The sequence below is a fragment of the Haemaphysalis longicornis genome, unplaced genomic scaffold (genome assembly GCF_048455015.1).
Source record: "Haemaphysalis longicornis isolate Haplotype H1 unplaced genomic scaffold, Haemaphysalis longicornis Haplotype H1 scaffold_15, whole genome shotgun sequence".
Classification (NCBI taxonomy): domain Eukaryota; kingdom Metazoa; phylum Arthropoda; class Arachnida; order Ixodida; family Ixodidae; genus Haemaphysalis; species Haemaphysalis longicornis.
The window spans coordinates 9,381,542-9,406,586 of NW_027526257.1; the positions used below are offsets into that span (position 1 = coordinate 9,381,542).

Genomic DNA, 25,045 nt, shown 5'->3' on the forward strand with positions numbered 1-25,045 from the left:
TTTCGGGCTACTCACCTTTTCTGTACAGAAAAAAAACCACATAACCACTGTCTTAGGAAATCATCCACTCCAAGGAAAAAATGCTCCAGCGAAAGCAAAGACAGAATTTCCCGTCGTGCGCGCTCTAGAATAGGCCACGGAACCCGACGATGGTGGCCACGCGCGACCACTTCGAAGCGGTTTCGCCTCAATGGACAAGCACCTCCCATCGTGAGGAGGCACACAAAGCAGCCTCTGGGACGGTACCTTCGGTTGATATGTCCTGCGATTTCGAGGCTTCCAAATCCGCAGAGCACAACACGCCAGAATGATCGTGCCAAGACAAATGTTCGGTATAAATGTTCTTTTTTTTTAAATGGCACCAGCCTATTTTCTAGAGTGGTAATATGCCGTGTGAAAAGTGTGTCACAGGACCTGTTTGTCTGGGAATGTGACCCGTTGCCGTTGAGATGTACCCTAAAGAGAGGATGTGTAGCTCCTACATCTGCAATCTCGGTAGCGGTAGGGGATGCTTTGCGGCTCACCCGAAGGACGACGCTAATAAACTTCAAATGTCTTTAACTGAAAAACTGCCACAACAAATTTCGTTATATCTGCTTTCCTTTTATGACTTGTGTTTTATCACAGCGGTAGTACGACGTGGCATCTTATTACAAACGTTCCTCCCCACCTACCCTGCGGGATCATTTGAGGTAAAGGTATTCTGCAATGTCCTTATTCATGTCACGCGACGCTGAGCGGCCTGGCGTGACAACATTATAATGACACCACGCAAGGTGATTTCTACTTCAGATATAATTTCGGCCCTTGACAGAAAAAAACACGCGCTTCACATGCGGGTTGCTGCTTCGGTGAAATAATTGTTTTGTACTAAATGCTGGCCTTTGTCTGTTCTTTCGTAATAGCGACACAGGTCACAGTCGTTATGGTACATTTACGCTATTTGTTGAATAAACTTCATAAATGTGTCTTTTAATGCCCCCCTCTGATTCTGTTGTGACATATATAAACAGACTTCTGTGTTGCACCTTGGAGCAGCTACGGAGTTCGTTGTGACATTTTTACACCACTAGATACGTCAGTCGGGAAAAGCTGCGCGAAGGCAACGCACAAGGCCGGCCCGGCGACATCGTATCCCGCGGCGCATAAACGTTCTATCAGTGCCGAGCAGAGTGGCCTCCGATGCGAACACACCGGATGTGTGCGGTAGATGAGCGAATGTGCGTGCCGGGCATTGGCTGCTTCCTCTCTATGCCACGGGCTCGCGTTCGGGCGTATCGGAGTGTAGAGGAAGAAAATGCTCACGGACTCAAGGCTTACAACAACGGCTGGCCACTTTTAATTCGCCCGATCCCCAAGGAATAACTAAAATGGTAAGTCATTGTTCTCAAGCGGAAAGCTGTATTTGCTCTCAAGTCGTTCTACGTATTATAATACGGGCAAAAGAACCTTCGCCAGTTGCATTTCAACATGAGATGTATAAAGTTAGCCTCTTGGCACCGTACATTCGTTTTTTCTAGCAAATATAACACGTAAAATGTTGCTGGAGGTGTATTTATAATCCCTAGATTAAGGAGCCACTAAGCAAAGGTCTACACCCAGTATTTGTTTTTACCGACAGAGAGGCCTATGATAATCTGAGGGCGACAGTGAGCTACATCTACGGTATATGTTTATCTGTATGGCTCACACTAGCGGTTTCTACTTATTCGTCTAGCTGTTGAGTCTACCGATTTGAATGCACGTTAAGGATTCGCAGGTGGCCGAAATCATCACTACTCCCTCATTTTCTCATCAAAGTCCATGTGTAGCTTCTGCCGCAAATCTTCAAGCTACGAACACGATTTCAAAGTTTACACAACGGAGAGTTTCTTCCGCGACAATCACCTCGATGGAAATCAGGAAAGAGAATAATTGTTTGCTATAAGAAAATAATAAAAAGCCCTCTTTGCTTGTCGCTCATTCGTATTCCGGAGGACAGAAAGGTCCCATATATAAGAAAGTTCCTGACTTCGTTATTTTATAGACATTTTATGGTAGAATTCAGGCGCCCCACTCTAGCAAGCACAGTCGGACAGAGCTCGAAATTCAGGTGCCTTGTGCGACCACGGCATCCCACTACTCCCTTGGTGCACTCCCCTGTGTATTATTCGTTTGAAGTTTGCCATAAAATTAATACCATTTTATCAGGCCAAACCGTATTTCAGAATAAAACTTTTATCTTGTCTTCATGACCCCTTTGAAGTTACGTTACTAGCGCATAACCGCGCACTGGACCCTTCTTGATTTGAGCGTTTGTTCGAATTTTAGGTAAATACCGAGGTCGTTGAAAAGTGTCTTCTTGTAACCCTCTTCCTTCAAAGACATAGACACTTCCTCAGAGTACTAGAGTACACAGGTATTGTGTAGTAAGCGCTCATGCTGATGCTACAGTGTGATGTTATTGACCCCGCAGAAAATAATAACGCATCAATAATCTCAGCACATTTGTGATTTGCTTTAGTTGTTGATACCTTTCTTTTTAATCTAGACTCGTGAACATATTCGCTTTTAAAATTCTGTCATCTCTTTTATCAACAAACACATCGCTAAACCAAGGTTTCGCGGGACGAGACAGGTGTTGAGAAAAGGTCCATATTTTTTTTCCTCTTTGGAAAGGGCCCGCACTCACTACGTAATAATTCCTAACCGTTTCAAAGAATACCGATATCAGTGAAAGTACTTTATTTTCCATATACAGTTACACTAGCTCATTTAAATGTGATATCACCTGCGTTAACAGTTTCCTGTGTCCCTTAGCGTTGAAAAAGTTTGCTCTAAATGTTAAGCTACATTTTTCTAAAAACCTTATTGATTGTAGCGGTCATGAAGTATCCGTAAAGTTGTTACCACTGTTCACGTCACTCAACCGTAGTATGCTGAAACCTGATTTCAGCGTAAGAATTGGTATGATGTAGCATGCCTCGGTGTACGAGTATTTTCCAAATTTTGCAATGTTACCCAGAAATATTAAAACAAAAGTGGCTCGTTACCATTATTTACTTTTGCCTAAAGGAATTCCCCACACCGGTGTGTTGCAACGCATGCCCTTCAAAGTCGTGAAAGTATCTAATTTAACGGCGCCAAAGCTCGTATTGCCAACGCTCGAAAAGGCTGCGTGCGTTCAACGCCTTTGTTCCTGGTTGTGGTGAGAGGTTTTAGTGGCACCCGCCGCGGTGGCTCCGTGGCTAAGCCGTTGTGCTGCTGAGCACAAAGACCCGGGTTCGATTCCCGGCTGCGGCGGCCGCTTTTCTGATGGAGGCCAAATAAAAAACACCCGTGTGTACGAGATTTCTGCGCACGTAAAGATCCCCAGGCGGTCGAAATTAACCCGGAGCCCTCCACTACGGCGCGCCTCATCGCCTGCGTTGTGTCGGCGCTGTAAACTTGAAATTCAATTAATCAGTGTTTTAGTGGCGGCCCCTGGCTCGGACTTTAGATTAGGGACTCGCGCCGCTGTCATCTGCTTGTGAGGGGCATCAGTGACTGTGCTAGAAATCGCCCTCTTTGACGCTTTGCTGCATTAAAAAGCGTATTTCCGGTGATTCAGTCATTTTTCCAGCTCGTGACGGGTCTGAATAATTTGAAGCTGTATCTTACACAAGTTCGCAACACTGAAGGAGAGCGAGATCAACTGTCATCAGAGAAGCCGCCAGAACATAGTGTGCAACTTGTCCTTTCTTTCTTATATGCGAGGCTCAGTGCTCAGATCTCCTCGATGAGTATTCAATGTTCGTAAGCTTCCCTACAGTATTTTTCAGGTGCTCTTATGACGACTCAACAGTGTAATGCTGGCACCAACAAGCGGGTCTCTACGGGCGCACTGCACAGCAGGAAATAAAACGGATGCAGTGTCATCTATTTCTTTTGTTTACTTGTATCAGATAAATGTTTTTTTTATGTCCAACGTATCAATTTTTCTGCATCATCGCAAACGTTTCACTGGAAAGCTTGGGGATGTTTGGAAGTCTCACAAAGTTCATGTAGATATTTCCTTCGTCCCGAAAGGCATACAGCACCTTTTTCATAAATTAGCTTCCATTGTAGCTGCATCCCGGACAGTTCAAATCCGCAGTTTGCGTTGTTTATTCAGATACAAATTCAATGAGAAGGTTTTTGCTACAGCGCAAAACGGCGCAGACGTCGTTGTCCAGAGTGCTCGTAGGCGGCTTTTCTGCGCCGAATTTCTGTCGTGGCCATAGTTGCCGTAACGAACCGAATCCCAACCCGAACCGTCATGACAGGAGTATGGTGCTTAAGGCGTGTTAAACTCGCTATCGAACTCACGAAATAGTGCACGGGACAATTTTCGGTACCACAAGAATCCAAACCGATCCTGGTGTGCAAGCAGCTCCTTGTTTTTTTTTCCGAACCCTTAAGCCGTAATGAAACAAATCCTGTCCATCTCGGGACGACATTTCATGAATTGAAGAAAATTACTTTTTCTCTTTTGTCCTGCAGTGAGGAGGCCGCAGACAAACCATTTCGATTATACTGCTAAATAAAATGTTCTCCTCCTCCTTGCTCCTCATTCTCTTGAGTGCAGCTTTAATATACCGCATAACTGAACACTGAGAACATTTGGCTGTGGGAAATGTACGGAAATGTTCGTCTAGGTCTGAACAAACATAGTGACACTATTTTACCTGTACACGTTACTCATTTTGCTCAATAACACTCCATACTGGTTGGAAGCCTGGTATACAACCAGCATGTGCTATACACACAGTAGGTTATTTGGAACGCAACCTACACTTTTTGTGTCTTATAATCTATGTTGCATACCTTAAACCATGATAATCTGAAGCGACGTGACATAATACTTTCGAGCGTTCGGCAAGGTTGCAAAAATCCCGTGCCATCTCCTCTAACATGAAATATGGGGATGGGTGAAGCATGCAGTGTATAAGTGCAATCTTGGCGCCTTGGCTTTTTTTCCAACGCAGATGAAACCGTTGTGGGGTAGACATGCAGCTTTGCTGTAAAAGTCTCTTGTCTTCGACGCACGAAGCCCTCTAGCGCGAGGCGTAAACGGGAGTGCCGGTGTTTTTTTAGTACGCGTTACGAAGCCCTCCAGCGTGAAGAGTAAGTAAACGAGTGTCCCGGTGTCTTTTAGTACGCGTTAGTCACTAGCGCAAGGAGTAAATGAGTTTCCCGGTGTTTTAGTACCCTCACTAAATGCGATGACGAGCACGATAGCGACGAGAACGACAGGAGACGCTAACAGGCCCCAGCGCCTAAGTGGCGTCGCCCCTAAAAACTGTTATACCTTACGTACGAACACCGGGAATCGTAATGCCTTCTGCTAACCCCGACCGCCAAGGAAGGCTGGAATTTGTTTTGGTCTTGCATTTTCGCTGTTGTCGGTTATTGAACGCTGGCTGTACCCTCTGTTGAAGAGATTGCTGAATACAGAAATTGTCGTGTAGCTCCTACTATTCGCGCTCCGCGAAGGAGCGGCTTCGCACTAATTCAGGCAGTGTTGCTTCGGGGGAGGTTTCAAAAACTGTATGTCAAATCACTCCTTGAGCGTGTTTAAAATAGGGTGGCGGTTTTGAGTCTTTTCTTCTGATAAAAATTTGGGCATACGCAAAATCTCGTGCGGAAAAACATCAAAAGTCAACCGATCGGAAAGAAACAGCCGGAAGATCGAGCCCGAGTGAAGTAGACGACAAATGCGAGAACCCTAAGCCGACTTCAGCGAGATGTAAGGGCCTTAGCGAGATGCGCTTCCCAGCACCGCCCGTGGTAGCGCTCACCGCCAATAGCCACCGGACAGCGCCCGGAGCGCGACATGGAGCCCGCGACACCCAGGGTCACCATAGGCTGATATGTGCTCCACAGGGTCGGTCCCCGTAAATGAGCATATTTGTGGGTATGGCACGCTCCTCTTTTTGCAGCGCTGATGAAGCATCTTAGCCGTCCCTGCGGATTTAAAATGAAGTACGAGACTCTACAGTCGTTATTCCATACAGTTAAGGTGACTGAAGAAGGATTTAATTGGTTGAACACGCATGCGGGCAAGCAAATAATGGTGATATGGGCATGACGGCCCGAAGAGAAACGCTTGTACAGCCAGCCCGCGGGTGCACCTTTACCAAGTTTTGGTGTTTTTCTTCACAGGGAAGCGTCATTTATATTTTCAAAACCACCAAAGAGGCTTTGTTTAAAAGTATATTATACGTTGCGCGACGTTTCCGCGTGGATATTCCATCCATGGTAGTATACTAGGGGCCGCAGTACTAATAACTGGACCACATGATCTTTATATTCCTTGCATGTTACAGCAAGGAATTCTCATTTGTCGGCGTATAGCGGAAACGCTGATGTTACTAAGTGGAACTTACGATCATATACGAAGACTCGAGGAATGGATATCAAATGCCGATTTTGGAAATGAAATGCCTATTTTGAATTCACAATATCGATTATCACATCACCAAAATATTACTACGATGTATCAAGCTGAACATGTTATTTTCTTTTTATGTATCGTCGTTCGGTTCTGCAGGAGCTATGCAAGACAGATAATATCCCCCTTCCTAGCCTGCCGGTAGGAGAAAAGACATGGCTTTTGGTCTATGATACACACTCCGCCAGGAAACTTTATGAGCTTCCAGGCGTAGTCCAGGGCACCAGCTGTATAGAAACATACCCCGAACAAACCAACTGTTCCCAAGAAGGCACTTCTATTGGTCACGGAGGGGTATATGGAGGGGTAAACACAACATCTTATACGGAGATCCGTATAAATTACAGAATATTCATAATCGGTTATTTTTTCCTCTCTACACAACGAATACAGAGTGAGACCTCGGTTAAGGATACGGCGGTAGACCTGTGTTAAAAAGAAACAGTAGCGCTTTTATTACTGTCGAGAACTTTGCCGCAAAGATCACCAAAATAAAAGACTAGTTCAATGAGGATGCCCCTCGCTGAGTCGAAGTGACCGCAATCCCAAAGGATCGGAGAAAGTTTGTCCTCAATCTCCTGCTGGAATGCGAAAATTTCGTCCTGCGTTCATATATTCCCAACTTTTAATGCTGTACGTCTTACTTGTATTTTTTAGCTTTTCATTTCATAATTAAACAATATCCTAGTTTCGTTTGAAAGAAGAGACGATGGTTCCATGCTATCCAATAGCTGACGAAACATTTCCGAACCTCAACGCCTTAAGTTTGCGCCCCATATGTAATTATCTGTATTGAATACACCGATATAATCAGCACACAAAATATTTGATAATGCAGAGTAAAACATTTGTTTGATAAACTACGCTTTTATGTGTTTGTGGCGGTCGTTCCGAGTAAATTTAACGCGGACCTATGTGTATATACGGCATGCTAACCCGGCTGCTAAAAAGCCCGGAACAAGATGCCTGTACATAACGTCTGAATCAACTCCACTCGCTTAGTGTGGGCTTTCAAGGGGCAGTAACAACGGCTTCGTATGTGCAAAAAAAAGGAGAACTAGAATTCGCAGGAGAATACAAAGCCTTGAACACGCGCTTCCTAAAGGTGTCAACCTACGGATCAGCAAGAAAGCAAGATCATTCTATCACCACCCCGTGCCATTTCGAGGCTTCCCCCTGATATAACATTTCTGCACCGCTTCTTTGCAGTATTTAGTAGATGTTCACGCGAATTAGTTTGGTCCACTCGTTTTTGCCAAGGTGCGGTCGCAGTAGCTAAAGGCGGTCGGGGCGCCGGGACGGACCCAAAGTCGTGCGGCTCTGCCGCCACTGGCGCTGCATCCGTGCGGTATACTCGGCTGCCAAGAACACCATCCCAGTAAAAGCACTGTTGAGAACTAAGTTTCTCAGAGATCCCGCCCTGTGCCCTATATCACCCAACATCAATGCCCTCCGCAAATGTGAAATTCGTGCGCGGTGTTTAATGAAGAAACGGAAAAAGGCCCAAGGCGCTGACTGTTTATTTTGCACAGCAAATTCCAGAGTAACAGTGGAGTGACGTGCCCGGGGGAATAAGGGCATCGGCTGTTGCCGCGTTGGGGCGCGAAAGAAGAGTCAGCCGTAGAGGCCTTATTCCCCAGGGATTCTCGATCGGCGACGGTACTCAGGCCACCTGGCATGGCGCGCCATTTGAAGAGCCCCGACGTGCGCGTTCAGCCATTTTTCAATTGCACCCGAAGTGGAGTTAGTATTGGGCGATTGTGCGCGCAAGTGAAGCGCCGCATAATAAGCGTCTCTGAAAGTACAGGTTTGCAGACGTTTCAGGTGCAGCGCGCTGCCAAGCACAGGGAAGGCGAGAATTTGCTGTCAACTAAATATTTCGCATAAATCTCGCTTCGTTTATTCATGCAACTGTAACTTGCTGATGTCTGCTCCATATTTATACATTTATTTTTGCTACGTTCAGTTAAGTTGGCAGCGGTTGTTATATTCCTAAACGTTTCTTGAATTGCGAATTACGTACTTCAACTTCTGTTCCCGTACGCCTTTCCAGCGAAATGTTTGGACCAGGGTACTTGCATATCCTGTGTTTCCGCCATTTTCTGCATTATTGTCCGCGTGAACAAGTAGGGGTACAGTACGAAGAAGCTGTTAGATGACTTATCCTGTCTGCTTTAGTGCTCCTACATTGATTTTAAAAAGTGATTATTTTCAAGGCCATTTCGGGTCACTATTCTGGCCAATATCACAGCTTGCGAGTGTTCGCAAAGACCATGCATTGTTTTGTATTGTTTTCCAGCTTTTTATTTTGCCAGCGCTGCTTTTTTAGTTCTTTTTGCTTTTGTGTTGTTCCTTTAAACAACACGTTCAGTTGGAGCTTACTAGAACAATATACCTGTCTCTTCCCCAGGAATCTTGTTCTTGTCAGGCAGTCTCCGCGTTTAGTACCTACCAGATCAAATCTATTACAGATTAGAGAAAAAAAATATCTTGAGTGAACCCATCTGTGCTGATTTTACATGTAACTCTACAGGCGTCTTATTATCAAACTACGTACATTGCAAAAGGCTAACACTCTCAGAAAACACAACACCAATTCATTCAAAAGGACTCGCAATTCAGGGTGATTTTATAGACATTGAGACATAAAAAGATTTCATTGCGCAAATTTATTTCGTCTTTGTGAAAAACCTCATTATTGTGCGATTCGGGACAACACTAGTATTTTGACGGAGACGCTATTTTAGTTTTTTGATTTTGATTTGATTTTTTTTTCTTGCGCGGAAAAACAACAAACAAATCACGTTCGCCCAAAGGGAGCCCGGAAAAAAGCAGTAATAACAGTTTGACGAGCCCCAGCCCCCCGGTGCAGACAGGCGACAAACGGCATTGGCTAATATTAACAAAAATCACACAAACAAAAAACGCATCGTATATACAATATATGCAGAGACTATAAACAGCACTCAGAATACATACTGAGCAAGGTTTCGAAAAGTAGTAAGCTTGCGAAATACAAAAGCAAGAAAGAGAAAGATATCTATGCTAATAACAACATCATGAGTTGAGTGAAAAGATGCTGCGTGGATGGTTAAAGGAATAGTAGAAATGTCTTGATAATTATTAAGCGAAGACGGCAATGCGTGTCGCAACATTTGCTCCCCGTAATTTGTTCGGCATTTTTTTACTTTCCAGGTTTCAGGATTGCGAGTAGAATATATCGGAGAGAGCTTTTCTAGACTGGCTAGATTAATTAGTGAACCGTTATTAGTGAACCCCTGTGTCCCGACTAATGCACTTCTTTGGATGCCCTTTTGTTGAAATTTGTTCGGTTGTTGCATTCAAACGGAATCTTGTACACCTTCGGCCGAAGCGAAGGGAGGCGGATCGTTACCAGGCAAAAGTGAGTAACGCAGGAAGCGAGGGGTAATGACGGTTTGTGCGCCGCTTGAAGTAATGACTGCATATGTAAAACAGGTGCGGTGCTCCCGAGTTTTTTTGTTTTTTCCATCGTATTCAAGACCAGTTGATCGGCGTGCATTAAAACGGGCCTCTACAATAGCGAAACATGTCCTCGGCCAAGACTGCAATATAGTGATGTCCGCACGCCTAGAAGAATGAAAGCAAGCGACGAAGGTGCCTCCTCTCTGTGAAAAACAGATGACCTGCGAATCATCCCCCACCCGCCCCCCGGATTGGATAAAACCAAATAAGTTTGTTTTTAATTTACGGCTGAGCACACTTTCTAGCCAATTAACTCAATGAAATACGGAAAGACATGCGCTTTCTTCTACTGGACCAACTTAGAGCTGCCTCATTCCCTGTCGTAGGCATCTTATTGTTTGTTTAACAAGCCCACCCAATCTACACAACGGACATGTTATCGGTAAAGGCGTGGAACTTATAACTGCGCGTGGCCGCTCCTCTCCAGCCCCCATCCCTCCACTTCCACCCAGTGTTGTACGGAACGGCGTTACAAGGAACGGCGTTACTGGAACTAGTTCCTTTTTGGAGGAACGGAGGAACGCCACCGTTCCATTAAGGGTCGGTGGAACTGTAACGGTAACTCGTTACATTTTCGAAGGAACGGCAGTAACGGCGTTCCTGCCGTTACATCGCTAGGATTTGGCTGTTTTTGATGCCAAGGCTCGAGTACAAAAATCCACAAAGCGCTACTGCGTTTCTCTTCCTATAAGATGGTCAGTTTGCCCGCCCTTCAGCCGTACGTGCTTCCTCGAAGGTCAAAGGCGGAGAAGCATAACCACGCAGCGGGCCACAGCTTGTGCTTGCTTTCATGCTGGTTGCTTACGCGGCGTTCGACGGGTGAATAGTTTAGCCGCAAGAATGCTTTTCACCCTTCATCGTTTGTCTGGGGAGGCCAGAATGCGCGTCTGGCCGATAGAATTGTTCCCTGGCGGGGAAAGAATAGAGAGTTTTAGCAGTCCGTCCGTTCTGTCGTATGCGTTGTTACTGGGTTGACCGGGACCCGGCTGGGCACTTCGGCATTCGTCGCGGTAGGGGGATTAGTTCCGCGGGCCTGCCTTCGCCATGTCCGTGCCTCCGCACCCTTCGTACTCGCCCTTCCGCGCGCTCAGGAACAGATTGGTCCCGGTCAACTCGGTAACAACGTGGCCAACGAAACGGACGGACTGCTTAACGCGATCCAGACATTTCGGTGTCGGACGTTTCGGTCTAGGACGTTTCGGTGTGGACATTTCTGTGCACGGACATTTTGGTGCATGACGTCTTGGCCCAGACATTTTGTGTGAGGGGATGTCCCAGGCATTCTTTGAACATTTTAGCTTTAATATTGTAATTTCATGACTTGATATGATTTAAGTTCGAGACTTGTGCTTGCGCCGCCGTTCGTGGAAACGAACGCTAAACCCTGGCGGAGCATTTCCACGTGAAACCCAATTTCTGTAGCAGATGGTAAAAATTAACGTGGTTAATTTGGATCCGTTCAACCATTTTTTGTTATTTAAACATTCATGTGAACAACCCTAATGCTTTAAGTGTTACCAAAGCGCTTTCCTTTCACTTCCCCCAACGGTAAAAGACGCTGCTGCTTTTAGTCTATTCCTCTCCCGCCCCCCCCCCCAGCAAAACATTTCCCGAAAAAACAACAGGAAAACGAGGTCGATTAGGCGCGTGTGCATTTCGTTTTAATTATTATCTCAATCAATCTCGCCTTCGTTGCATTCGGTGTCAGTTCTACTTAAAACTAACAAATTAACGATCGCACTTACGATGGCGTTACTTAGGCGAGGGGAAAGCTGAGCCCCGCCGGCAATCATCCCCCTAAGTAGAGAGAGAGGGGTGTCACTTGTGCTTCACCATTGCGTCGACTGAACTTCGAAAACTTCAAGACGACTGTTGCTGCTCTCGTCACACTAGCCTATTCATTTTTTTTCTCCTTATAATGGGAGGAAGCGATGTATATCTGGGGTGCCCATGATATGCGCGACTTGATGAGTTGATTCCCAAGGGGGCGACTGAAGGCGCAGAAAGAGCGATTCCTGGAGTGGGGGCGCCGTCGATATGACCGCGACGCGCGGAAGGGCGTAACCAGCTAACGATAGTGGCTGTTGTGTTCTCAGCGGCTTTTTGGGTGGCTTTTTGTGTCACATTATAGAGGTTTCGTGCGCCCATGGTGAAGGTAAAGCTCTTTCTCTGTTTTAAACGCGAAGTGTGCTATGTAATTGTTCTGAATGTATCACCCAATTCCTGCAAAAGCCTCCACTAAGAGGCTAGCAGTATGTTCTAAATAAAAAATAAAAAAAATCACTGCGGTGACGCTTCGGAGTTCGGAGACCTTGAACTCCACCACGCCAGTAGGATTTTCAGGGGAAACCGAAAATAATATGGCTGAAAAAGAAATCTGGTCGAGATTCGAGCGTACAGGCGGGAGGTGGGAGGGGGGCACTAGAACAAAGAATTAAAATGTGGTAAATATAGGCTTGTAAACATTAAACGAAGGTTGGTTGTGCCGAACACAATGGGTGGAATTTGTATGCACAACCGGTACGCGCTTAATCAGCATTTAGGACATTAGAATCTGCGGCTGTTTTCCAAAAGGCCCCTTTTTCCTCCCCGACAATATCCTAGCCCCGTGTTCGCGAATTCATTTTAGCAAGGCAGCCCAGCCTACGTAACACTCTTCATAAGGTTTTCTTCATTCTGGGGGGCTAGCTAATGTTTGTTACATTTTGGATATTGAGAGTGTGCATGTAATTTATGTAATTTGAGGGTGTGTAATTTAAAAAAAATACAAAAGAGGCGGTAGACCATCGTAAATACGGGTAATTATCTTAGCTAAAAAAGAGCGAATATAAATTAACAACCTGTCATAAATGAAAAAAAAACGTGTGCTAAAGAATTCAATCGGCTGCATAACAGGTGTCCCCAGGAAGAGGTATTAAACTAAAATATATAAATGTAGAATTTCTAAAACTACCTGGCAATGATCGAACATGGCATCAATAAAAAAAATAAATTCACTGCTCCAGATTGTTGTCCATAACCCACGTTAAGCGGAAATAATAATATAACGGCTGTCGCAAACAGGCAAGCACCGGATAATTTGGTCGCCGAAATGTCCGTACACCGAAATGTCCGTACACCGAAATGTGCGTGCACCGAAACGCCCGTACACCGATATGTCCGTACACCGAAATTTCCGCACCCAAATATCCTGCACCTAAATGCCCTCGAGCCGTCTGGAGTTTGTCCGGTGCTCCCTGAAAAAATTCGCCTAGGAGCGTTTCTTTTGGTAATCTTTATCTCCAGATAATCTGCTGCCGTCGGTGTTAATATTCGTGTAATATACGTAGTTCGATGTGAGTTTTAAATGTCTCAAATAATTTCAACCCAGGATTATCCCACACTATATTTTAATTTAAAAACCTAATTGTAACGTTAATGTAACGAAACGTTCCAATTTTCGAAGTGGAACTGGAACGCGTTCCTTTCGAAATAAAGGAACTTTTAACGGGAACTCGTTTCAAAATTCGCAAGGAACGAGGAACGAGGTTTCGTTCCTATTTTGGAGGAACGTGTACAACACTGCTTCCACCCCGCGCACGCATAAACCAGCGACCGGCCATCAGCGGGTGCTTAGAAGTGAAAACACTGTGAAAGTCCTTTAAAGATAAACAAGTGACATTGACCCACGCCTGCATTCACAGCAGGACAGTGGTTGTTCATCAGAAAAGGAATCGCATCTACTCTACCTGCTGGAACTTGAGGCGGCAGCGACGGAGGCAGCAGCTTTCCGTTGTTTTCGCTCACATTCACTTTTCTGTTCGGGCTGACTCTTCTTCAGTTTCAGCTCTTCTTTCCCAAGCGAACGACGTGCGTAGGTCGCATAGCGAGATAACACCTCGAAGGCATCAACCTTTATTCTAGCGGACACACACGTTGGTGTTTCTTTCGTCGCTCAGTCGTAGGCATCTTATTGTCTGTGCGACGCAGCAAGCTCAGACTCAAACCGCTCGATTTCGGAGGACAGCTTATAGGGCGCATTGAGGCATGAGATTCCCACGTTTCAATTTCCAACCTACACAACGGGTATGTCATCGGTAGCGCCACTAAGCCCTAGTGGGCGTGCATTCCCCTTATCTCGACCCCCCCCCCTCCCCCCATTCACACCTAAACCGTCAACCAGGGATAGGCGCATAATTAGGCGCGTAGTACACTGGGAAAGGGAGAGCGAGACATTATATGCGGCCAGACTAAGATCTATTATTATTCTTCCGCTAGAACTATGACCAACCGGCCAACAAGGGCCGCCGATGAGAGAATGTCGCGCGGAATGGCTTTCAAGCTAAAAAACTATATGCTCCCGCCAGCGTTCCAACGCGGCAAGTTGCTTTGAGCCGGCAAGGAGGCGCAGCTAGTGGGCGAGGTGGAATTTGATGCGGCAGCGGATGCGGCAGCGGACGCGGCTACATTCTCGGTGGTGGTAGTGGCGGCGGCTTTCAGGCGTTTTCACATTCATTCGCGCTGGTGTTGATTCTCTGTAATCATCTGATAACGGCACTACGGCTGCTGTCAGCCGACTCCGAAACTTGTGAAAGAGGCATGGTGTGTTGCGAAGGGAATAACCGTTGTGATAACTGTTGTATAAAAGTGGGGGACTGTCACAAGCACGAGACCCAGAGCGGCGCCAAGAAAATCGACTTCACCGGAATGAAAACTGGCTTGAAAGACATATACTGTTTCGCTTAAAAAACGGTACTGAGAACATTGTTTGAGATGTAGAGAGGAGAGAAATTTTGTTTGAGAGGAAAATATTTGTGGTATCTAAAAGGGTACTACTTTTCTTTTAAAGCTTTGAGGATAGAGCACCATGCTTGAGAACAAACCGCATTGTGGCGAAACGCGCCAGAAAGGTACGGCACGTATAGCATGCCAAAAAGAAAGAGAAATACTTTGGGAGATTATGTCAAAATGTGGCTGTATTACCCAAATTCACTTCAGGAACACGTACGGCTTCCCAAATCATTATGGTTTAAAGGTTACACCAACAGACTATACTACATATACCTACAGCTGACTCAAAGAAGATTGGCATGCTAGTGGAGAACCTAGAGGGAGAACATAAATATGCACCGATACCATCGCTAACTGAAAACACTTGAATGCAGCCTGCCGCCAGCAGCAGCGCTAAAACAGAAACAGAAGTACAAAATGAACACATTCCATGCATGGACCAGATGACACAAGTCACCGACTTCTAACAAAGGAGCTGCCATTAACAATCAGCCAATCAAGCATATTGCCACAAACCATGCCTTGTAGTTTTCTTACTGATTATTTCTTGCCAGGGCGTGACCATGCCTGGCTATCCTTTTTGCCCTTGAACGAAAGCACATGTTTCTTCTAGGGCTGTTGCTTTGCAGCCACTATACTAGACTGTTCTCCATCGATCCGAAATTCCCCACTGTATTGAAAACGGGCTCTTTCTAAGTCGATGGTAGAAGAACTGATAGCACTATAGATGAATGTATGCAGAGAAAATGCCGCGGCGCCCTATTCGCCAATGCTCGTCTTCGCCCGTCAATTCGCCGATCGCTTCTCTACGCTTGTGTTTTCATATTGTGTTGAGGGGAACCAGTTCCCTCCAAATGAATTTCTTACTTCATCAACCTGGCGTCATCATTGGCGATTGCAGAACAGGGTTGGCACGATTTATCAATATCGATTGTCGCTAGACATTTGGAAGTGCCCAAAATTTTGCATTAGTTGTGAGTATTAGCAATTAGTCTTTAGTGTAAGCCTTTAAGAGCTGAATAGACTGTGAGAACTGTGCAGTATACGAGATACATCACCGCTAGACCTACAGCGGTTATTGTACCAGAAGAGCCTGACTTGACAGCATCAAACAACAGAGCTAAGTGTTTTTGAGGACAGGACTGTTTTCCTGCGGCTGCAGCAAAGTTCATGCAGTGTGGCTTGTTCTCTCGAAGTTTGAAATTATTTCTTGTACCTAAGCATTTCTCAATAATTACGGCTGTAGACATCACTTAGTCAGTCAAATAAAAGTTATGAATCTTGATTCTTGAGTTCTGTATTTCTGCCACCAAAGAGCACGAATTCACTGCCTGGTTCGGCAACACGCAGTGTATGTTCAACAGTTGGTTGCGGCCAGTTTTTTGGAAGATTTGTTTTTCTTAGAAATATAGCGCCTCATGTGCAGATACTCCTTCTCACTTCGTGAAATGTTTCTTTTTTTATTTTATCTTGCCACTCAACGCAGGGTGCAGTGATCTTGCTCGCGGGAGCCCTGTACAGGTCCATCCGTGACGCCTTGGCTGACCAGCGCAGCGGCACGCTCCAACCAATTAAAGCAACGCCGAGCTTGCCGCGTGCAGAGGAGTCTTCAGCCGTGAGTATCAGGAAGGCGTTAGTGACATCACAGAAACGTTTAAAACGGTAGTTAAACTTCTAAAATAGGATAAATAAGTAGCGCAAAAACATTGTCACTCGAAATAATTTTTCAGTTACAATATTTAGGCATATAATTCCTTCCTCTCCTTTTATACATATTCATGCTGGAGCAATAACAATTTAAAATAGTACGTTGGTCCTGCCGAAAAGCAGCGAAGCATACGCATTCTATTTTTAGAGAATGTGTGATGTTAGGGGCAATTGGCTAAATTGGTTTGTTATGGGAAGAAGCAGCCTTGCTGTTCTTTACAGAAGGTGCTCAGCGCTTGCAATATTAAAAAAAAAATCATTGGGTAATTGAATCTTTTCACCTGCCTTGAGAGAATCTTTTCACCTGCCTTGAGATGATGGCTTTATGGCTTCAGAGGGAGCTAGTTATCAGAGACCTTGTTGTAGATTATTCTGTGCCATTTAGCGCGAGTTTCTTGTACAAGAACACTGACGACATTTCCGGGACCCAGCCTTCCGTGCTAGAAGCAGAGTTCGGTGTAGCTGGCGTACAAATGCTCAACTCACCTGCCGTAAAGTTCCCTTGTCACGCCATATGACGTCAGAAGCCCACTGAGTAGGCTAACTATCTTTGCATCACTCGCTACGTGCTGAGGTACTGCGGTTGTATCGCACTAGGCTACTAATGTTGGAAGCCGGGTTGAATTGCCATATGATCTGGCGCATTTTTTTTTTCATTTCCTTTTTACTAGTTGCAACACTGACCGCTTTCTGTACCCGGGAACAACTTTGACTTTCTCGGACAAAGGAATTTGGTTTGAACACACTTGCAAAACTTTCAGAATCACCAGCAATGTTTCGCCATGTGGACTATTGGGATAAATATTCTAAATGTTCGCGAATAAAGTACGTATTGGAAATAATAAAAGGGGGCGCTAAGCAGACAAAGACGAAGAAAAAATATACACCACATGCAGGCGCCAACTTCCAACTGTTTATTCATGAAAAGCACGCTTACTTATATACAGGCCAGAAGTACACAATCGAGATTACTGCCAGGAATGAACATTTGCTGACGGCTACCATATAAAACAGTAACATCATTTGATATGACGCCACAAAACACGCACTACTGATACAGCATACACATACTCATGACGATTACCGCACATTCTGCTATGGGTGATTATAGCCTGTCTTTTATAAAAGACAGCTCTTTATCACTAAGTCATAGTGACGGCGAGCTGACGCAGTCATCCCCCGCTTTTTTGATGAAGTAGGCCTCGATAATCTCCGTTTCCGTCTTGTTTCCTGCTTTTTTTCAAGAAGGTGGTCTGGTCTAAGAATGGCGTGCAACCGCATGTCTTACAGTAATCCGCCAAGTGTCCGCCGCTGTTGCTACTAACAGCCAACCGGTGCTCTCTTGCCGGGTCGTTGAAGCAGCGGCCCGTTTGGCCAATGTACACCTTCCCGCATCTAAACGGGATACTGTACACGACTTTGCCTAGCACAATCTGTGTAGCGGGTAGCGTGCTTCTTAGTGCACGTTGCTGCTGGCTTACTCAGCATCAAAGGGCAAATCTTAGCCAGCTTGCGAGGGGCCGAGAATACAATACGCACATTGTATCTGGCCATGACCTTCTTGATATTGTGCGATAGTGTATGCACGTATGGTGTAACGTGCACTTTCGTGTTTTTTTTGCGTGTGCATCTTTCTGCCATGTTTTAGCATCTGCAAAAGGCTTTCGCACACGTTCTTATGCTGGTTTTCCAATAAGCATGAACCAACTAGCTCAACAAATTGTGTTATGACTAAATTACGCATACAATGAATTGCGATGGGATATCCCACCATGCTGTCCAACCTCGCCACATTCGCGTGTTCCCAGCCCAGGAACAAGAGATAGCCTTGTTTGAGCGGGGAAGACGTCATTTGGTTTATTGCGATAGTATACACGATGGCATAAACACTATGTTACAAGTATAGGTGAAATCCAGTTTAGCGAAGAAACGCAAGGAGTGGGTGGTTGTGGGGTCCCCATATCCACCGATGATGGTCATGTGGTCTTCAACACGTGATAGTCGTCAACACGTCATATTGAGTGAAACGGAAAATTGTCACCGTATGAGTAGAAGCGCGTACAGCTCTGATTAGGGAGAAGCGGTGGTGGGAAGTTCCGCTAATCGGTATGTACAAGATATTGACATGAAGACAAAGACACGAAAGGCAAGAAATAGACATAGAAAAAGATGTTTTACCGATACCGGGTTATGTATCGCAAATTACGAAGAATTTGGTCTAAAACACGGGCAATGTCCGCCCCATTGCAGTAACATCGACGTAGCCCTGTGTAGGCAACACACGTACAACCATTATTCAAAACACTTTTTCCTGTAGACTGTCACGTTTAGTCTCCTTACATGTAAGCAGCATTAGGTGTAGCTGGCCAAGCTTTTTTCCTTCGAAGCCAAAGTCAACAAGAAAGAGTAGTGAATCATCACACCAGCACAAGTGAGCATAGGTTTGTGCTAGAACTGTTGGAACACACATGAAAAAAAAAACAACGGAGCCTAGCCTTGTAGGACGCGTACATAGAGGAGAAAGCGGGGCAACAAACACGCTGGGTGAGTTGTTGTGCCACTCGTTCCGTTCTCTACGTGCGTGTTGTCCTGCGTAATCTTTTGTTTGCACGACTTCCAAGACGAGGTGCCGTCGTTCCTAATACTGAAAAAGTTTGAAAAACTTTCAACTTTGTTTTTAAATTCTTACGGCGTTGCAAAACCGGAAAGAGATGAGCTGAAATTGACAAGCGTTTGCTCTGAGCCAGAAATATAAAAAAATAAGCACTGTGTTTTGGCGGCGTTATTTTGTGTGGTGAAATAAAGATAAGTAACATCCCGGCAGTTGTATCACGCACCTCTTCACCGGAAACAATAAAATTCGTGGCAAGTTGTGCGGGAAAATAGAACTACATCATCTTTCCAATAACAGCGTTAGAAAAAGTTTGTGTCGTGCGAGTAGCTTTATTCGAACGTCAAAAACCTCGCCTCCTCCAAAACACTTTATACTATTTTTCATTTTCTGTGTCAATCATGCGTCCGTTATATTACGTTAATGTTCTATATTAGTAACGTGTTAAAATCAAATGTTTAAATCCTTGATTAGCACACATTACTCACCCAAGTCTGATAATGCACGCCAGTACTCTTACAATTGCGCAAGGTTTCAACATTTCCTAATAGAATATACCCCACAAGTCAACAGGAATTGTTAGCACCTAAAAATAAAATATTACGCTCACTTGCTGCAATAATCATTGCTGCGTAGAAATACCGCCAGTAACAACTTTAGTAGCATAACAAAACACCGATCAATTTTCATTCGCCCGAATGTTTCAAAACAATATTTTGCTTCCTTCAAATTGGGATTTCCATAAACTCAGACAAACGGCTGTGCAATACATAGGAAATTGCAGTTTGATAAAAAGCAGACCAAACTCAACATTTAAAAAATGTAGGGAAAATGCAGAGTAAAATGTATTCACATTGGTTAGTGCATATACTACTCCATGTTCTTGCCTTGTGTACCAAAATTATGATTTTTCAAAGAGACCAAACACGAAGACTGGAAAGAAGGCAGGTATTTAGTGCTCCCTGTCTCTTTTCTGGGATCATCAGTTCTCTGGGGATATTCTGTAGCTGATTTGACACACGAACACGGTGGACTTTTGGAAGGGTCTGCAAAAATTGCGATCACGTGTTCTGATTACCGGACCCTATGGTACATTAAATCCCATATCACCGCCTAACCAGAAACTTGCCATTGAGCAAGAAACATACATTTGTTACACTACAGGTTTGGCGTAACCATCAGTACATGCTAGACGGCTACAAAAAGAGATGACAAAAGCTTCAACTTTGCAAATTTCATATTAAGAGCTCATTGTGTCTCCTTGACGACATTTTTTTTGTTTCCAGCAAGAATTCATGCCAGAGAACCGTTCCACGGAATGCTTTGTCACCTTCAGCAAATTCTATCCCGAGGAGACCGTCAAGTCGGCGCTCTCTTACAAGCCGAATGCAGGGGAAGTATTCGCCGTCAGCTTCCCTATGTGCGGGTCTTACTGGGTTCAGCAAATCGTATACCGCATTCTGAACGAAGATGGCCCACCTTCGACACTTTTGGAGAGAGCCTCCCACCTCCCACTACTCGAGCTTCAGGTAAGACAACATTTACAAAATTCAAGCGCCACCTGCTGCGCTTTGGCTAGCGGTGCGTAATAACGAATATGCGCTTTTTTCGACGGACCCACCACACTAACGCGTCACTCATCGCAAGGTTACCCCTTAACGTAAGACGTATTCTCACCATAGAGTTTCTTACTATATGCATTACAAAGGAATCTGGCGCTGTCGTCTGTGCGGCTCGTATCAAGGCCGTCTGTGTCGTGATGGACCGCCAATATACAGTGCGCTCGCCCTTGTTTTATTCGTTGCCTTGGATTGAAACGTTTTAGTGGCCGTATATTCAAACGTAGTTACACAAAAACGCAACAAATGGGGTGTTATTATATAAGTTGAATGTAAAACAGGTGGTTTTAAAGATAAAAAACAAGGAAGAAAATTGTATTTTTGCCGGAATGAATGCGGCAACGATTCTGCAGGGAAAGCTGTTAGTTCACATAAAATAGTAATATTTTGAGGGAAAATTATTACAGACGCTTTTTTTTAATCAATTTACCTATACTTGGCAAAATGACTTGTTTGAAGACCTTGGAAGTGTTTTTGACCGCGCCTATGAAAACGTCGCATTCGTGGTGATTCGGTGTACCGACCGTCAGCTACAGTTCGGGAAAACGTGTTGCTGAGCGAGTTGGTTCATAGTTGAAGAAAGAGGAAAACGTGGCATTAAACGGCCACAGACAAGGACAAGATAAGAGGGATGAGGCGCCCGAATCTGCCGTATCTTGCCTTCATCGATGTACTGTTTGGTTTTTTTTTTCGTCAGCTTCTACTTCGCGCCCGCATATTGCCCACTCAGTCAGGCGGTCCTTCAACTCTGCCATCACCAAATTTAGGTACGATCCCGGGCTGCCTGCTCATTCACTGAAGACGCGGTTGCCACGGCTCACGGCTGCCACCGAACAGGAAATGATTTCGGCTACGTTGTAGCTCGTAGACGTGCTAATGCATAGTGACGAAAGCAAATCAACAGAACCGCTTAAGAGTCTACTGACAAGCCAAGCCTGAGCCATAACCTGTGGTCTCTCATGACTCCCCACGACGACAGGGATTCCCAGGTGCACTTTCCTGTCTAGTATGCTTACTAGAAATCTCTGTGCTCACGACCCAGTATCCCGTCCACTGCTGCTGCGCCGGTGCCTTGTCGCTCGCGAGGTCGACAATCAGGTGATGACGTGCCGAATATAGTATAATGGAAGTCGGTCGCACCTTTAATAAACTCATTACCTATATCAATCGCGTCGAGAAGATTTGCGAGAGCTGTAGTTGTCGCAAGCACGGAACTGCACTACATCATTTTCTGTCAAAGCAGATCCGCCTTCCATTTCTGTTTGCTTGTGTGGCTTTCTGTTTCATGTGGGTATTGAATGCGTTCGCCGCTGCCACTGAAGAAAACGAGGCTAATAGTTGCTGCACCGCAGTAATGGAGTACTTCCAGCGGTAAACGAACGTCAACACCAGGAAAGCCGTAAAAATCTTTTCAACCAGTTTCCAAGTTATTTGATGGGCGTGGAGCAGTAATTGTTGGCTGAGTTACTTTATGACCACATAATCTCAGTACTGGATATTGTGGTTGACTACCTCCTGCAAGCATTTAGCATCTTGAAAGAAGTTCAGAGAAGCCTTGCAAGATCCCTTTAGCGCGAAATAGAAACACAAAAAGAAAGGAGTTGCCGTCGTCGGTGAAACACAATTGCTCACGAAGTGGCTGAAATGTAAAATATAAACAGTTCGGATTTTTTGGGATTTGAACCCGCGTCATCAGGGCTGTAGACAAGTGCGCTAATCACATCCCTAGCCTTTGGGATTCTCTTGAGTAATTTGGCCGGTTTATATGCACTGTTCATGTGACTATAAGTACACGTTTCTTCCCGGAATATTTAAGCATACAACTACAATTCTGCCTCAACGCGTTTCACAGCGTCACTTTGTTAGCGTCAGTGGCATAATTCCTGTATAGGGCTTACACTATCAAAATGACAGCCGTCCCCTATTTTTCACATTTCGGCTGTCCTGGATCCGTGACAGACTGTTTCACGCAACAGGCAAGGAATAAACACGGAAATGTTTTGAAGTCAGGATCGCAGCGCGAAAAAGTAAAAAGGATGTGATTGAAATCACTCTGCGAGAGAAAATGCATGTCTAAAATATATTAATGGATAATTGACGCTTTAACTAACTCGCTTTTGTTGGATTAGTGGAAATGATTTAAGGACAAATTTTCGATTAGATTTAAATTACTAACGCATGATTTCATTTACTTTCAGGGTGCTGAAGCTGCAGCAGCCATTCCCAAACCAGGATGCATGAGAACACATCTACCGTTCAACCTTGTCCCTTATTCAGAGCACGCAAAGTATATCTACGTAGCCAGGAACCCCTACGACGTCTGTGCGTCCTTTTACGCCGAAGCGTTAAAGAATCACCCGAGCGGGGATGAGGGCTTCAAGCAGTTCCCTGCGTTCTTTGAGCAGTTTGTCAACGGCCAAACAGCGTGCGGTGACTACCTTGCGAACCTACTCTCCTGGTACGAGCGAAGATTCGACGACAACGTTTTCTTCCTAACTTACGAAGACCTCATAGAGGGCCACAGAACGTGGATTTTGAGAATTGCGGACTTTATCGGCGTTGGTTCCGAGTACGGCGATAAGTTAAGAGACAATCGCAAGCTGCTGGACCAGATCTGCTTCGATACGAGCTATGAGACCATGTGCGAAAATATTGTGAAGAACGCAACACTCTTTGTGGAGGAGGTGGCCGCAATCCCGGAGGAAAGAAAGCCGGAATGGATGAAGAGACTTTTGAAAGTGGAAAGTCCTGAGATGATTGCACAGCGCTTCGCAAGCACCGCGCAGTCTGGACGGGAAGAAGCAATCTGGAAGCGACTTGTAACGCCCGATATGATCGAAACGATGCAGTCAAAAATTAGTGCCCTTCACGGCAGCAGTGGGGACGTCATGACTTTATGGAAGCGCTCTTACTGACTTCGTGGCAAAAATTATTCCCGGTTTCATTTTCTAACGGGGAACTGTCTATAATAGCCAGATGTGGTACTGCTTTGCTTCCGCATAGGATCGCCTGCCACAAATAATTGTGTAGTGCATGATAGCTGTGATTATCCGGCAAGCACAAGAAGGGTCTTGAGACTCTAAACTCTAGCATAATCTTAGCTATCGATGTAGTAGGACACAGTAGCAGAGACGAATTGGACAAAGTGAAATAAAAGCGCTTATCAAATCGAGTATATCCTGTCAAGCGTATAAGGATGCATAGTAAATACGCCTACGCAGTGCAACACAGGTATGGAGATCATTGAACCCAGCCTGTCAGGAGTCTCCCTTCCATATATCTGAAAGAAACACGAGCGAAGACTTAGAGCAGGGTTTGTTTTCCGAATCAGGTGTACGCACACTAATTAGAAGAAAGATTATTTGGCCACTTTTAAAAAAGCGAAAGACCAAACTAGTCATGCCTTTGCTCTTAGAACGCTTCTTAATTCTGTCTTGCGACAATTTTATTAAGGACTGAAGCAACAAGTTTTATTGGAAACAAACTGCGTCTGAAGAAAATATAACTTTTCATCTATCCCTCCAATACCCACGGATTCATTTCGCACACCCCTTAGCAAACAATTAAAGACGGAAAGTTGGGCTTGTGGTTTGGTCCTGGGTTTTTCTTACTCGTGTGGTCCGTCTTTTGCACCGGTAAAATGTACCCATTACCCTTACTAAACGTTTTACACGAAGATGTTTTCTTTATTAACCCCACAATACGTTAGCGAATGCCGCATGATCTAATGCAATGGATTCATCTGAGGTAGAAAAAAAGCCTGCTCCAGGAAACGTACTGTGGTTTTTGAACGATGAATTCTTGTTACCAGATTATCGGCCGGCATTCAACTATTCCCACGGCTGTCTGCAATGTCTGACTACAAGCGTGTGACAAGAAGTAGAGCGTTTGACGGAAGCCCGTCTGGTTGGGAGGCATATTGAAACATGTCTGCTAAAAGCTGCTGAAACATTTTTAGCATTTTTTCTGCCGGTGCCTCCGTCCTATTGCAAAGCGTATACCCAAACGTGCGCCGATGTTACATAAAAAAATAAAACAAATTGCACTATCGTTATGTCCTTCAGAATCAATTTCGTATATCTCACAGATCTGCGCCTTCAATTGAATAAAATCAATACATTATTATGGTGGCATTAAGATAGTTGAAACAATGAACGGTCATAGAAATGCTGGTATAGCTGTGCATAGAGGGAACCGATCTCAATATTCAAGAGAACGAAACTTGTTAGTGTACATACAAAGAGTAAGAACGATAATATCAACCCTCAGTGCGAAACGACAAACTAGGTGCGAATCATAACATGAAATTGTAGCAGACAGGAACGTCGGCTGCTGGATGAGGTGAGCAAGTAGACGTAGAGCTGGCTTGCAGTGTCAAGACGA

General features: G+C 44.9%; 1 protein-coding gene across 1 annotated transcript; it reads left to right on the forward strand.

Moving 5' to 3' along the window:
- The first annotated feature begins 1,143 nt into the window (after positions 1-1,143).
- Positions 1,144-24,705, forward strand: LOC144165795 (sulfotransferase 1C4-like). Its single transcript, XM_077695572.1, has 4 exons — positions 1,144-1,373; positions 16,212-16,340; positions 20,330-20,572; positions 22,861-24,705. The coding sequence occupies exons 1-4, from the start codon at positions 1,371-1,373 to the stop codon at positions 23,575-23,577; spliced, it is 1,092 nt and encodes a 363-aa protein (XP_077551698.1). The 5' UTR covers positions 1,144-1,370; the 3' UTR covers positions 23,578-24,705.
- Positions 24,706-25,045: the final 340 nt, after the last annotated feature.

What these genes read in the sequence shown, in the direction of transcription:
- LOC144165795 (XM_077695572.1), top strand. An exon ending in GTGCAGAGGAGTCTTCAGCC is followed by an intron (nt 16,341 to 20,329) that starts GTGAGTATCAGG and finishes TTTTGTTTCCAG; the next exon opens with CAAGAATTCATGCCAGAGAA. An exon ending in TCCCACTACTCGAGCTTCAG is followed by an intron (nt 20,573 to 22,860) that starts GTAAGACAACAT and finishes ATTTACTTTCAG; the next exon opens with GGTGCTGAAGCTGCAGCAGC.